Source organism: Chiloscyllium plagiosum, chromosome 28 (genome assembly GCF_004010195.1).
Source record: "Chiloscyllium plagiosum isolate BGI_BamShark_2017 chromosome 28, ASM401019v2, whole genome shotgun sequence".
Lineage (NCBI taxonomy): Eukaryota > Metazoa > Chordata > Chondrichthyes > Orectolobiformes > Hemiscylliidae > Chiloscyllium > Chiloscyllium plagiosum.
The window spans coordinates 24224940-24238625 of NC_057737.1; the positions used below are offsets into that span (position 1 = coordinate 24224940).

Consider the following 13686-nt stretch of genomic DNA (forward strand, 5'->3'; position numbering starts at 1 on the left):
TACCCCATTGGTCACTGCCTGCCATTCCGAAATGGAGCCGTTTATCACTATCCTTTGTTTCCTATTAGCCAACCAATTTTCAATCCAATCTAGTACTTTGCCCCGAATACCATGCGCCCTAATTTTACTCACTAACCTCCTGTGTGGGACTTTTTCAAAAGCTTTCTGAAAGTCCAGGTACACTGCATCTACTGGATTTCCCTCGTCCAACTTCCTAGTTACATCCTCAAAAAATTCAAGAAGATTAGTCAAGCATGATTTCCCCTTCTTAAATCCATGCTGACTCTGTCCTATCCTGTTACTACTATCCAGATGAGCTGTAATTTCATCCTTTATAATAGACTCCAGCATCTTTCCCACCACTGAGGTCAGACTAACTGGTCTATAATTTCCTGCTTTCTCTCGCCCACCTTTCTTAAAAAGTGGTATAACATTAGCCACCCTCCAATCCTCAGGAACCGACCCCGAATCTATTGAACTCTGGAAAATAATCACCAACGCATCCATGATTTCCCGAGCCACCTCCTTCAGTACCCTGGGATGCAGACCATCAGGCCCCGGAGACTTATCAACCTTCAGACCTAACAGTCTCTCCAACACCAAATCCTGGCAAATATGAATTCCCTTAAGTTCAGGTCCTTCAACCACTGTTACCTCAGGGAGATTGGTATGGTATGTGCATTGTGGATGGTAGGCAAGCTTTGAGAGAGTTAGAAGAAAAGTTAATTGCTGCAATTCCCAGATACTGACGTGTTTTTATAGCCGTCTTTATATGGCTAATTTTGTGACTGTGTCTAAGTTTTGCTTTTAAAAGGCAGGGACTACTTCACTCTCTCATAAATAATCTCTTTTCAATATCAATAAGCTTAACTTAAATAAGGTACAATTTCTCAAACAGGACCCTCACCATCTTGACAATTGCATAATATACTACTCTACGGATAAGCACATTTTCTACCAGCAGCCATCTCTATCAGAACTGATTGACTCTGTAACAGCTGTGCCTGTTCTGAAATGCACAATCATTGAGATGTACAGCAAGGAAACAGGCCCTTCAATCCAACTCATCCACGCCAACCAGCTATCCTAATCTAGTCCCACTTGCCAGCACCCAGCCCATATCCCTCCAAATCCTTCCTATTCATATATCCATCCAGATGCCTTTTAAATGTTGTAATTGTACTAGCCTCCACCATTTCCCTCTGGCAGCTCATTCCATACACACACCATCCTCCGCGTGAAAACGTTGCCCCTTAGGTCTCTTTTCTCATCATAAACCTATGCTCTCTAGTTCTGGACTCCCCCACTCCAGGGAAAAGATCTTGTCTATTTACCCTATCCTTGCCCTTCATGATTTTATAAGCCTCTATCAGGTCATCCCTCAGCCTCTGATGCTCCAGGGAAAACTTCCCCAGCCTATTCAACTTCTCCCTATAGCCCAAATCCTCCAACCCAGGCAACATCCTTGTAAATCTTTTCTGAACCTTTTCAAGTTTCACAACATCCTTCTGATAGGAAGAAGACCAGAATTGCATGCAATATTCCACAAATGGCCTCACCAACATTTTGAGGGTCAGTTTCCAGCCAGTTGTGTTCATAATATGTTCACCACCTCATTGAATTCTAAACCTCACAAAACAAACTCCATGTAGGTTAAAAAATTATTTAAACTTTAATCTCTTCTACAGTGTAGACATCACTGCACACAGAAAATTACAGAAGTACTAGCGCATTTAAAACTTTCAGCTCATGTATACATACCATAGTTTCAAGCAATTTTTAAACATAAAGCTATTATGTTTCACATATCACAAATTTTGGAGTTAACATATTCTACGAACAAAATCTGGAATTTAACAGAGACCATAAACTGAACTTAAATTCATTTGTTGAATATCAACAGTACAGAAGTTCCATTGTAAATTTCTCTTGATTTTCTAAGAGTACATGTCCTCTCTGTCTGCATTGTAGATCTCGCCCTCTTGAAGCGAAGCAAAGTTTAAGAAATGAGATGGTCTGTGAACTTCATGGTAGAACTCTTTAGGATTGGCCAAATGCAGCTCATATTTCATGTTGGGATCGTGGCGAACACCTAATAAAAAAGTTAAATATTTAAGCTAGGAGACTACTTAAAGAAGTATCAAAAGTGAAAAGCTTGGTGAGGAATTACAGAGGAAAATCATTCTCTTCTTTGAGTGATGAGAATGTAAAAAAGATCATGAAGCTTTGGACTACTCATCCTAAGTAGGTTTATTTCAATTTATATACTTCATAAAGAGCATTTAAACTTCCCACAAACAAAACGAGTTCGGGATCCTAGGAAACAAGTCTCAATAGCACAATAAAAACAACAGCCTTCGTGAGAAAATGTAAGCTAACTAAAGCAGGAAACCTTATCTTTAGTTCTCAGTTCAAATTCAAGCCAATGACCTCAGATATACTGCAAGTTAGCAGAGGAACACTGACCTGAGACTTAACCTTTCCTGGAACTGCATATATGTGAGGACTAGATTGAACAAAGCCTTCTTTCTAGTTGAGGCTTAACATTGCCAACATTAAATACAAGTGGATGGTACAGTCTATGGTACTATATTCTAGTATCAGAAAAGATGATAGGCAGAATGGCCTGACTAATGAACATTGTTTTTAAATAATTACAATAACATGCAAATAGAGATCAATGTTAATATACTGAGCTTAAATTTGGCACAGCTGCCCAACATTGGTGCAATGCAACTTGGGTATTTAAAAAAGGATAGAAATATTCTTACCCATGAAATTGTAATTCCAGGAGCTCTGGCCAGGGACCATGAAGAAGCCAAGGAATCTATCTGATAACAACATCTGAACTCTTTCATAATGGGAAGGCAGATATCCCTTTGGATTGTTTCCTTTGTCTGTGTTCTGTCTGCCCCATTCATATCCACTTGGAGTAAGCTTGTATGCTGTCAGTGTGCATGAACCTGGAGTAAAGCTGAATAAAATATCAATTATATATTACCTACCGGATAAATGCCTGGGAAGTGTTCTCAACTGTCATTGTCATCTTACATTCTAACCTTTTCGCTGACAAGTTCTCTTCCCAGACCATTACCAATCTTTGTATATTGTTGAATTTTAGGAATGTTTATTTGTTAATTATTAATTCTTCACATTTTGCTACATTTTAAGAAATTCCATCTAAACTCAAAAACTGGAGTCAAAATAAAAAGTGAAAATAGAAGTATAATATTTAGTTGAAATGTGTAATGTGTTAAGATGTAAATGCCATGCTAGTGAAAGGATTAAGCTTACTTTAGTTATGGGCAACAGCATTCAATACATTCTTGGCATAGATTTTTAAATTATTACTTGTACAATTACAATTTTATTAATTTAAATTGTTCATTTTCTTTATGAACTAAACTAAATACATGAAAGCACTCTACTCTACCTGATTAAGTTGTAAACATAATAACAAACAGTTTCACCCATTTCAGTCACTTCAAATAATACAGAAAATGCCATCGAATTTGCTAATATCTATATCACTGCACATTATAAAGGAACATTTGAAAAAAGTAAGTTAAAATTTTGTTCTGGGAAAGACTAATTGCTGTAGAACATTGCAGAAAAGAGTTCCTTGTGGAGCACAGCTGGGAAGATATTTTGCCAAATTCTATTACTTGTCAATTGCAAGTTTTGAATCCAGATACATAAGAAATCCTACCGGTATGTACCAAGACATTTAAATTGACCAGGAAGAGTTAGCCTTTTTACCTGCATGTTATGATGATAGTCTTTTCTCCATCCCAAGATGGATTGTCAGCCATTATTTTAGCATGGGTGGTGACATCTTGAGGTGACAACTGAGGAGACTCATTGGGTTGAGTGTGAATCCAACCAAGAGGTTCCATTTCCTTAAGAAATAATTTCATATTAATATTAACATGAATAAAGTGCAATACCAAGAATCCTAAAAGGTAAAATATATTGCTGCCTCTAATAAAATTAAAAACAAAGACCAATTACTTAAAACGTATTTCTACACTGATAAAATCCTGCACATTTCAGGAATATGAACAAAAGCATTAAACTTGTATGCAGCTGAAATTTCTGATTTGCAAGGTGAATAATTTACCATACACTTCACACAGCATATCGTATTAAAAATGAGGTGGTGAAAGTATACAGAATTCATGCTGAATACATCATTTCCATGATATTTATAAAGCAGTGGTAATCTATACCTTCAAATATTCATGTTGTGGCAGCTGGTTAGGCAAATGCACAGTCTGATGGGTTCCCCATTGTGGCACCATCACAATACATCTGATTTCCTTCACTTGAGGGTTATCTGGAGGACTCACACCATACAGATATCCTGCAATCTACAAAAGAAAACATTTTTACTGCAGTCTACAAATTTCAAATCAATACCTCAACTAAACTTTCCTCATCCATTTTCTAACAAGGAGCACAAAATTATTTAATTAACTGTGGCACAAAGAGTTTCTAGCTGCACTCTGTAAACATTGTATTTAGTCCAGGTGTAAAAGTACATATGCAAACAACTCCCTTCATTGGGTAGTGGATAACTGCACTGAATTGAATTCATTTGGTCATAGGTGACAATACTACAATTAACACAGTATTTCCAAACTGTGTTGAGAGGACATGAGAAAAAGAGTCCAAATCCAAATTATAACCACTACTCAGTGAACTGAGGTGGATTGCACACTTCTCAGGACTGGACTTTAGATGCAATGCTTTGTCATTGATTAAACTATCTACTACTGCATGAGATGCTACGATACTCATTCCAAGAGTGGGCCATTGCTTCCAGGGAAATGGGAAGAAAACTAGTGTGTATTGTGACTTGGAAATGCAATATGAAAATATCTAAAAGATTGACATCTGTTTGATTTAATTAATTGGTATTATTCATGTAATGAAGAAAGTGAGGACTGCAGATGCCAGAGATCAATGTTGAAAACTGTAGCGCTGGAAAAGGACAGCAGGTCATGCAGCATCTAAGGAGCAGGAGAATCAATGTTTCAGGCATCAGCCCTTCATCAGGAATGTGTCATTCCTGATAAAAGGCTTAGAGTCGTAGAGTCATAGAGATAAGCATACCCGCTCGTCCATGATGACCACTGACCAGATATCCTAACCTAATCTAGTTCCATTTGCCAGAACTTGGCCCATATCCCTCTAAACTCTTCCTATTCATATACCCATCCAGATGCCTTTAAAATGTAATTGTACCAGTCTCCACCACTTCCTCTGGCAGCTCATTCCATACACGCACCAAAAGTTGTTCCTTAGGACCCTTTTAAATTTTTTCCCTCTCACCCTAAATCTATGCCCTCTAATTCTGGACTCCGGTGCCCCAGGGAAAAGACCTTTGCTGTTTATTCTATCCATGCCCCTCATGATTTTATAAACGTCTATAAGGTCACTCCCTCAGTCTCCAAATCTCCAGGAAAAAGAGCCCCAGCCTGTTCAGCTTCTCCTTGTAGCTCAAATCCTCCAACCCTGGCAATATCTTGTCAAGCTTTTCTGAACTCTTTCAAGTTTCACAACATCCTTCCAATAGGAAGGAGACCAGAACTGCAATCAATATTATAAAAATGGCCTAATCAATGTCCTATACAGCCGTATCATGACCTTCCAACGCCTATGACCAATGCTCTGTCCAATACAGGAAAGCATACCAAATACCTCCTTCACTATCCCATCTACCTGCAACTCCACTTTCAAGGAACTATAAACCTGCACACCAAGGCCTCTGTTCAGCAACACTCCCCAGGACCTTACCATTAAATGCACGAGCCCTGCTCTGATTTGCCTTTCCCAAAATGCAGTACCTCACATTTATCTAAATTAAACTCCATCTGCCACTCTTCAGCCCATTTGGCCCATCTAATCAAGATCCCATTGTAATCTGAGGTAACCTTCTTCAGTAGGCTCAACACCTCCAATTCTAGGTCATCCGCAAACTTACTAACTGTACCTCCTATGTTCATATCCAAATCATTTAGAAAAAATAACAAAACTCAGTGGCCCCAGCACCAATCCACATGGCACTCCACTGGTCACTGGTCTGAAAAGCAACACTCCACCAAAATCCTCTGTCTTCTAACTTCAAGCCAGTTTGGTATCAAAATGGCTAGCCCTCCATGTATTCGATGTGATTTAACCTTGCTAACCAGTCTACCATGAGGAACCTTGTCGAACATCTTACTGAAGTCTATATAGATCACATCCACCACTGTGCCCTTATCAATCCAATTACTTCTTCAAAAAACTCAATCAAGTTCATGTGACATGATTTCCCACACAAAAAGCCATGATGACTATCCCTGATCAGTCCTTGCCTTTCCAAATCCCTGTAAATCTGGTCCCTCAGGATTCCCTCCAATAATTTGCCCATCACCGATGTAAGGCTCATCAGTCTATGGTTTCCTGACTTTTTCCTTACCGTCTTTCTTAAATAGTGGCACTATGTTAGCCAACCTCCAGTTTTCTGGCACCTCACCTGTGACTATCGATGATCCAAATATCTCAGCAATGGGCCCCGTAATCACTTCCCTATCTTCCTACAGAGCTCTTGGGTACACCTGATCAGGTCCTGGGATCTATCCACTTTTATGCGTTTTAAGCCATCCTCTGTATTATGGACATTTTTCAAGATGTCACCATCTATTCCCTCACATTCTATATCTTCCATGTCCTTCTCCACTCCTGCTTCCTGGATGCTGCCTGACCTGTTGTGCTTTTCCAGAGCCACACATTTTGATTCATTACTCAGGTAATGTTTTGTTCGGTAATATGCAGAGAGCCATGCATCATAATTTGAGAGTTGGAAAATTTCCTAACTGAAACTTATCATGTAGATGTTAATATTTATTCTTTGTTATGGCTGTTACAGACAATTAGTAACCAATAAAATTAAATTTAGGTCATTAAATAATATTTTTCAGCTTTAGATTTAAGGTAAATTCCCATTCATACTAGTTGACAAAAAAATGCTAATTTTCAATCAACACAATTCAAAGTGATAGTTCAAGGATTGAAAGCCAGAAACTTTCAAGTTCATGCTATCTATATTTTCTGATATTGTAGACTGTGGTACAAATTGGTGAGTTGGCACCAATTATTTTTCAAAAATTCTCCAAAACTCTTCAAATCATTAAGAGACACCTAATTTATTCGAGAGATTGGTGTAGTGGTGATATAACTGGACTAGTTATCCAGAAGTCCAGGCTAGTGCATGGCAGCTGCAGTATTTGCTGTGGCAGGGTTAGCGTGGACTCGATGGGACGAATGGCCTGCTTCCACACTGTAGGGATTCTATGACTTTGATTCTACTTTGAATTTAATGGAATACGGAACTGTAAGCTATTCTTAGTAATGATAACAAGAAAACAAATTATGTTGTGGAAATCTCTCTGGTATAGGGAAAAGAAATCAACTGTTTTTATCCAGTTGCCTTATGCGCCTCTCCAGACCCACAGCGATGTGAACTGAATATGCACCAATTGTTGGCTTAATAGGGGAATTTACCTGTGCTCTCAAATCTGAAATGCAAATAAATTTCTTCAGCACATTCTTCGGCAGAATATAAGTATAACCAGTCTCTTTGATGTCATCAGAGGAAACATAGATATGATTGGTACGTAGGTGAAGGTTGGCCGCAGATATTGCTCTGTGCAGAATAAAGAAAACAAATTAAGGGAAGCATGAGCTGATCTACCATTCAGTAATCCTTTGACTGCAGAAGTTTTCACTTCAACAGTTCTGTCTACTGCAATGGGTCCAAAAGTTCATGATCAGATTATACCAACTGATTGTACCAATACTTTATATATTGGCCTCTTCAATTCAAATCATAGCTAACATCACTTCACATTTTTAAAATTCATTCATGGGATGTGGGCATTGCTGGCTAGGCTAGCATTTATTGCCATCTGTAACTGCCCTGCGAAAGTGGTGTTGAGTTGCCTCCTTGAACTGCTGTAGATCTTGAAGAGTAGGTACACACAGTGCTGTTAGGAAGGGACTTCCTGGACTTTGGCCCAGCAACAGTGAATACAATTCTAAATCACATTGTACACTTCACCTAGTGGTAAGAATATGCACTGTCAAACCCCAATCTCCAAACACTATGTTTTAAATGTTTACTCTCAATATTTACAAATAGTATTTTCCAACATTACTAAAAGGCCATCAAGATTTTCTCCATTTATATTTACCGGTGAACCTGATGGTTGTGGCTAACTTATCAGTAGCTGATATGGTGTGGTCAATAAGGAGAGGCATCAGTAATGTTCCTGGATCAATAATCCAGAACCTCAGGTTCTGGGGGACATGGTTTCAAATCTCAGCAAGGCAGATGGTGAAATTTAAATCCAGTGAAGTCTGGAATTAAAAAGCTAGCCTAATGGTGACGATCTTGTCAATTGTTGTAAAAACCCAGCTGGTTCACCAACACCTTCAGAGAAAAACAATTGCTATCCTTACTCAATCTAGCTGACAAATGACCCCGACCCAGAGAAATTTGGTAAATTCTTAATTGCCCTGAGTAATGAGGGATGAGCAATAAATGCTGGTCTAGCCAGCAATGCCCACATCCTGTGAACTCACAGGCATTTTAAAACAAAGAAACATTTTGAAATGTAATCTGTGATGTGGAAACAAGTTCTTTTCTTGTTTTAGCTTATCATCATCGTGAGATACAATAATGAGCTGCAGTTTATGCTTTAAACTAGAAGACTCTAGCTTCACTACCTATCCCATCCAACCACCTCATCCAATCAATGAAGAAAGAAGTATTACTTATGTTAATAGGCAACAAATGCAAAGAAGAGAAATTATGTTATAGCATTGTTTCTTACAATATTCTAAAGAATTATATATAAAAATATTATTATTTGTGATGGGGAGTTTTACAAATATTATGCTGCAAGTACTTCTAATTTTGGGCAGACTTGTCAATGTTATCTATATTTACACACCACAAAACCTGATTGCAAGGTGCACTGAAGATCATGGTTCATTCACACCTGGTTCTACACCATTATCTCAAGTTATCTGCACATTATAATCTTGAGTGCCTCATCTCTAATTAAACTTGCTTCATTACAATTTGGAACCCTTAATGCAACTTCAAAAAGAGGGTATGTTGCAACCTGAAATCTTAAAAGAGTATTGAACTTCATTATTTCAGATAGTGACATATAAACTTAGTTAATTTTCAATAAATCAAATATTTTAGATGTCATTCCCAAATCACTGATGACTACAAAAAACACTAATCAGTAAATGAGTTGTAATTTATGTTCCAAGTTTAACTTCCCAGTTCATCCCAATATGTTAATGCTAAAAGAAATCATACCTGACTCTCCATTCAGTTTTGGATGAGAAGGTTTGAGTCTCATAGTTACTGGTTGTTGAAGTGATGATTTCATCACCGTGCTTATTTACAGTGCGCGTCTGGGTGGCTGTCAACTGAGACTGCTCTTTGGTTTGCTTTTCAATTTCAGCAATTTGTTGCCTCTGTTGTGAAGGTGCCGAGATCTCCATACCCAAAATAATGTCACGAATCTCAGATTGAGTCAAAGATGCTACGTTCACACTTGAATAAAAATAACAGGTAAACTTAAATACAATATGGCTCATTATTAACAAGAACTGGTTGCTGTCAGTGGAAATAAAACAGAACAAACTGTTTAGTCAATAACTAAGTTTGATTGCAACTGACCTTGAAAATTCTAAAATATCATTCAAACAGACCACTGATTCTGTAAGTTTGCCCATCAATTTAACAAAGAATTATTTTGAGAAGCTTCAAAGCACATGCATCTGCTGTGATTTCAACAAGCTAATAAAAATGTACTGAGAAACATTAGCAAGGTTCCCTTTCACTTGCACTGCCATAGTCACTCACTTGTTTTTCTTGCCATAGTCAGCTAGAATAAGGTCTTTCAACTGCACTTCCACTTTTATCCATTCTTCATCAGTCAGAGTTGGCCAGATGTGATGAGGCTCTGTTATCGTGGTTTTGTCTGGTTTCAGGATGACTTTTGCACGATCATTGTTCACATGTAGTGCTCGAAGAATTAAAATCAGACGAGAGAATGCCTACAAACACACCAGTAGGGGGAAAGAAGGGAAAAAGCTTATATGTTGGTTTTTGAAATTCACTGAATTAAATGTTTTGCATCTGTAAAAGTGTTTGCAATTTCTTCTGGCTTCCCCATAGATAACCATCACGTGGCGGTCACCGAATTACACTGACCTGCTATTTCCACAGAAGGAAGGCCTGGTAATTACAGTTTTAAGTCATAACTTTTGGCATGTTTGTATACGATTCACTTCACCCCCTCACGTCTTGTTGATTAACAATTACATTTTGTAATGATGTTCCAATTTCTTCCTGCAAGCTCTACTTTTTCCTTTTGTGCTCCCAATGCTCTGTGATGGTAAACTATCCAATCAGAACAATACCTGTATACTCATATAGCAGCTGTTAAGCTTGGACTCTTGCAAATGTACAATCAAGGTCTCTCTGTGTTTAAGTTGACAGAATGTGTTTTTATGGTCATGGCGTTTGCACCCCAGATCAGATAACCCGCTTAGATAAATAAAACAGTTCTACTCATTACCTTTTATAGTATCTGTGGTTAACTGTGCCACAAGAGCTGTTTATCTAGTTCTGCTGATTAAAATAGTAGCTTAACAGTTACCAATTTCTGTTGCATTTTAATAACTCTGCTAAAATATGCTTCAAATCGCAAGGTGGTGAAGCTCTAACTTATATTTCTGCTGTGATTTGCATATTTTGAAAAACAGTGGACCTTGAATAAATGGAAAGAGGGAGGACGATTGGGCAGCATAGAAAAAGGCTTTGCAAGGTAATTGCAGAATTGAGGGAACACCAAAGGACAAGACGATATAGTGAAAAGGAAACAAGTAGAAAAAGTAGCGGGAAGACGAGGAGTAACCTGTTGTCAAGTAGGATGGGAGGGGAGGCTCATTAAGCTATGCAAGGCTAAATTTGAATGAGATGAATTCATACAATCTTCTGAAAGTGACAGCGAGAATTGTGAAATAATTACACTGACAACTGTGTTATTTACAGAAAATAATAATGATGTACTTGTGGCAAGCCATTGAGAGAATACAGACTGCAGGGCTCAGAATAAAGTGTAGTGATGGCCAACCACGTGAATTGCTTAGCCTCAAGATTTTGGCAGAGATATACAGTAATGTTGTACAGGTGCAAGAAAGCAATGCTTTTAAACTGGATGCCAAGGTGATATCTGAGAAACATGCAAACAAAGGTAATACCACTTCAGTGACAGTAGATCAAACACTCAAGACATAGATATGTAATACTAGCCCAATTAAAGAAATGCTGCAAATTTAAAAGAGGCTTTGTTCGTTAAAAAAAAGTCACAAGTTTGCAGACTTCTAAACAGCCATCTTCATTCAATCTAATTCACTGAATCCGAATGCATAGTTAAGGAACTGATGAACAGCCAAGTCGATAAAAAAAACAGAAGCACTCAACAATGGAAAATATACAGATCATCAGACTGGATATACAATTACATTAAAATAGACCCAAGCTTCTTTCAAAAGTCCACCATAGCAAATAATCTTAAAATATAAAGCATTTTGTCCCTGACTTCACTGCAAAAGTAGGATTAATACTTACATTAAGAAGTCAAGCATTCATTCTGGATTTTAAGATGCTAACAAGCTAATCGGTAGATTTGTAGAAATCAGATCTCCCCCCCACCCAAGTTATTTTGGTCCATAAAATATAGGGTTTAAAATGCTAGGTTTAGCATACTGCATTTTACAAAAATGACAGAAATTCAGTAGATTTGTAAAATTTCCTTATGACCCTGAAGGCTGAATGAATTATTCTCATGCTCTGCATAAATTAACTGTAGTCAATATAGAATGGTACTAAAAAGAAGTTTCAGAGTTGGAGAATATTTTAAATTCCCTAGCACAAGTCTTTTAGAATTAGAATCCCTACAATGTGGAAACAGGCCCTACGGCCCAATAAGTCCACACCAAACCTGTGAAGAGTAACCCATCCATTCCCCTACCCTGTATTTAACCCTGACTACCTGCACACCTTTTCGATTGTGGGAGAAAACCGGAGCACCCGGAGGAAACCCATGCAGACACGGGGAGAACGTACAAACTCCACACAGCCAGTCACCCGAGGCTGGAAACAAACCCGGGTCGCTGGCGCTGTGAGGCACCAGTGCTAACCACTGAGCTACTGTGCTGACCCAAGTTGTAACATGCAATAGATTATTTTGGAAGAGGATGAAAGGTGTAAAACAATTGAGCGTCATCATCACTGATGTATGCATGGATTTTACTTCCCACTAAAAAAAAGCATAATTTTACTTACAGTATAGGAGGAAATGGTCTTCAACCAATCATCATACAGGTTAAATAAAACCATCTGGGGCTCAGTTGCCTTTAAAATCAAATCACCAAACTTCTCCACTTTCAGACAAGCCTGGAATGGCAATTGCAGCTCAGATCCTTTGATGACAATGTTAGGGAAATCCAGCAAATGAACCTAAAACAAGTAAAAATGCCCACTTAAAAATTAATTTTGACAGAGTACAAAGATTGCTACCAAAGTTTTTCCAAATTATTTAAAAATACAAAACAGAATGTAACAAGGCAAATACACGTCGATTCTCCTGTTCCCTAGATGCTGCCTGACCTGCTGCGCTTTTCCAGCAACACATTTCCATCTCTGATCTCCAGCATCTGCAGACCTCACTTTCTCCTCAAATACATGTTCCACCAAGGTTAAGGATTATATTGTCCATAGGTTTCTTGGACTCCTTTTGCCTAAAGCATCACTCAGTTAGGCTGTTGGCATCAAACTGGTATTTAATTTCAGATTGTGTTCCCAATGCAGGAGTTAGGATACTGTCATTTAAAATGCCTGCCATGATCTGTTTCAGTCTATGTAGTTGCAATCAGCCTTTATAATACTTGGAAACCCGTGTTAGTAGTAAACAGCCATCACAATTGATAAACAATAAATGCTACAGCATGATAAATGATTCATTACACCAAAAGTATTTAGATTCGCAAGGAGAACTGTTTTTCAGTCTGCTCATGAGTGTGTGGTATTTTACAGTATTCTTACTTCTAACAACTAGTGTGACTCTGAGCTACATAGGACATTTGTACGTCAAACCAAGTATTAGATGACTTGTTTGATCAATGGTACCTTACTGCTGGATGAGATTTTAAAAGATATGCTCTAATTTTACACAAATGCACACCATCACACAGAGCTCCACCTAGCAGTGGTAATGGTCATAAACATGGCTATTTAAATTTATATAGACATCTTTTCACAAGACCTGTATTTATGTATACTGCTTAGGCATGGCAATGTTTAGTTCGTCCCTCGTTTTAAATACCAGTTCTAAATGCAGCTCATTACAAACTTCTGATTTCTATTCCACTTCAAATTTTAAAGCAAGTTATCCCCAAATGCAAACAAGGTTTACTCACTTCCAATGGATCTAACATGCCCTTCCTTGTAACAATGATCTGTTTAGGCTGCTCTTCAACTGGAAGTGATCGGATCAAGGCAGCCACTTCTTCAGCAGTTTTCCATTTTGCTAGCTGAATACAAGAACTGAT

At 38.0% G+C, this 13686-nt stretch overlaps 1 protein-coding gene across 2 annotated transcripts in view; it reads right to left on the bottom strand.

Annotated features, from left to right (window-relative positions):
* Positions 1-1649: 1649 nt before the first annotated feature.
* prpf8 (pre-mRNA processing factor 8) overlaps positions 1650-13686 on the bottom strand; it is a 55465-nt gene continuing 43428 nt past the window's right edge. For both annotated transcript variants that reach the window (XM_043718514.1, XM_043718513.1), the window contains 9 exons: positions 13555-13668; positions 12422-12595; positions 9932-10125; positions 9380-9619; positions 7549-7690; positions 4230-4370; positions 3760-3899; positions 2772-2974; positions 1650-2092 (listed from right to left, as the gene is read on the bottom strand). In XM_043718514.1, the coding sequence (XP_043574449.1) occupies positions 1938-2092; positions 2772-2974; positions 3760-3899; positions 4230-4370; positions 7549-7690; positions 9380-9619; positions 9932-10125; positions 12422-12595; positions 13555-13668 (1503 nt within the window). In that variant the 3' untranslated portion in view covers positions 1650-1937. The remainder of the gene's footprint in view (positions 2093-2771; positions 2975-3759; positions 3900-4229; positions 4371-7548; positions 7691-9379; positions 9620-9931; positions 10126-12421; positions 12596-13554; positions 13669-13686) is intronic.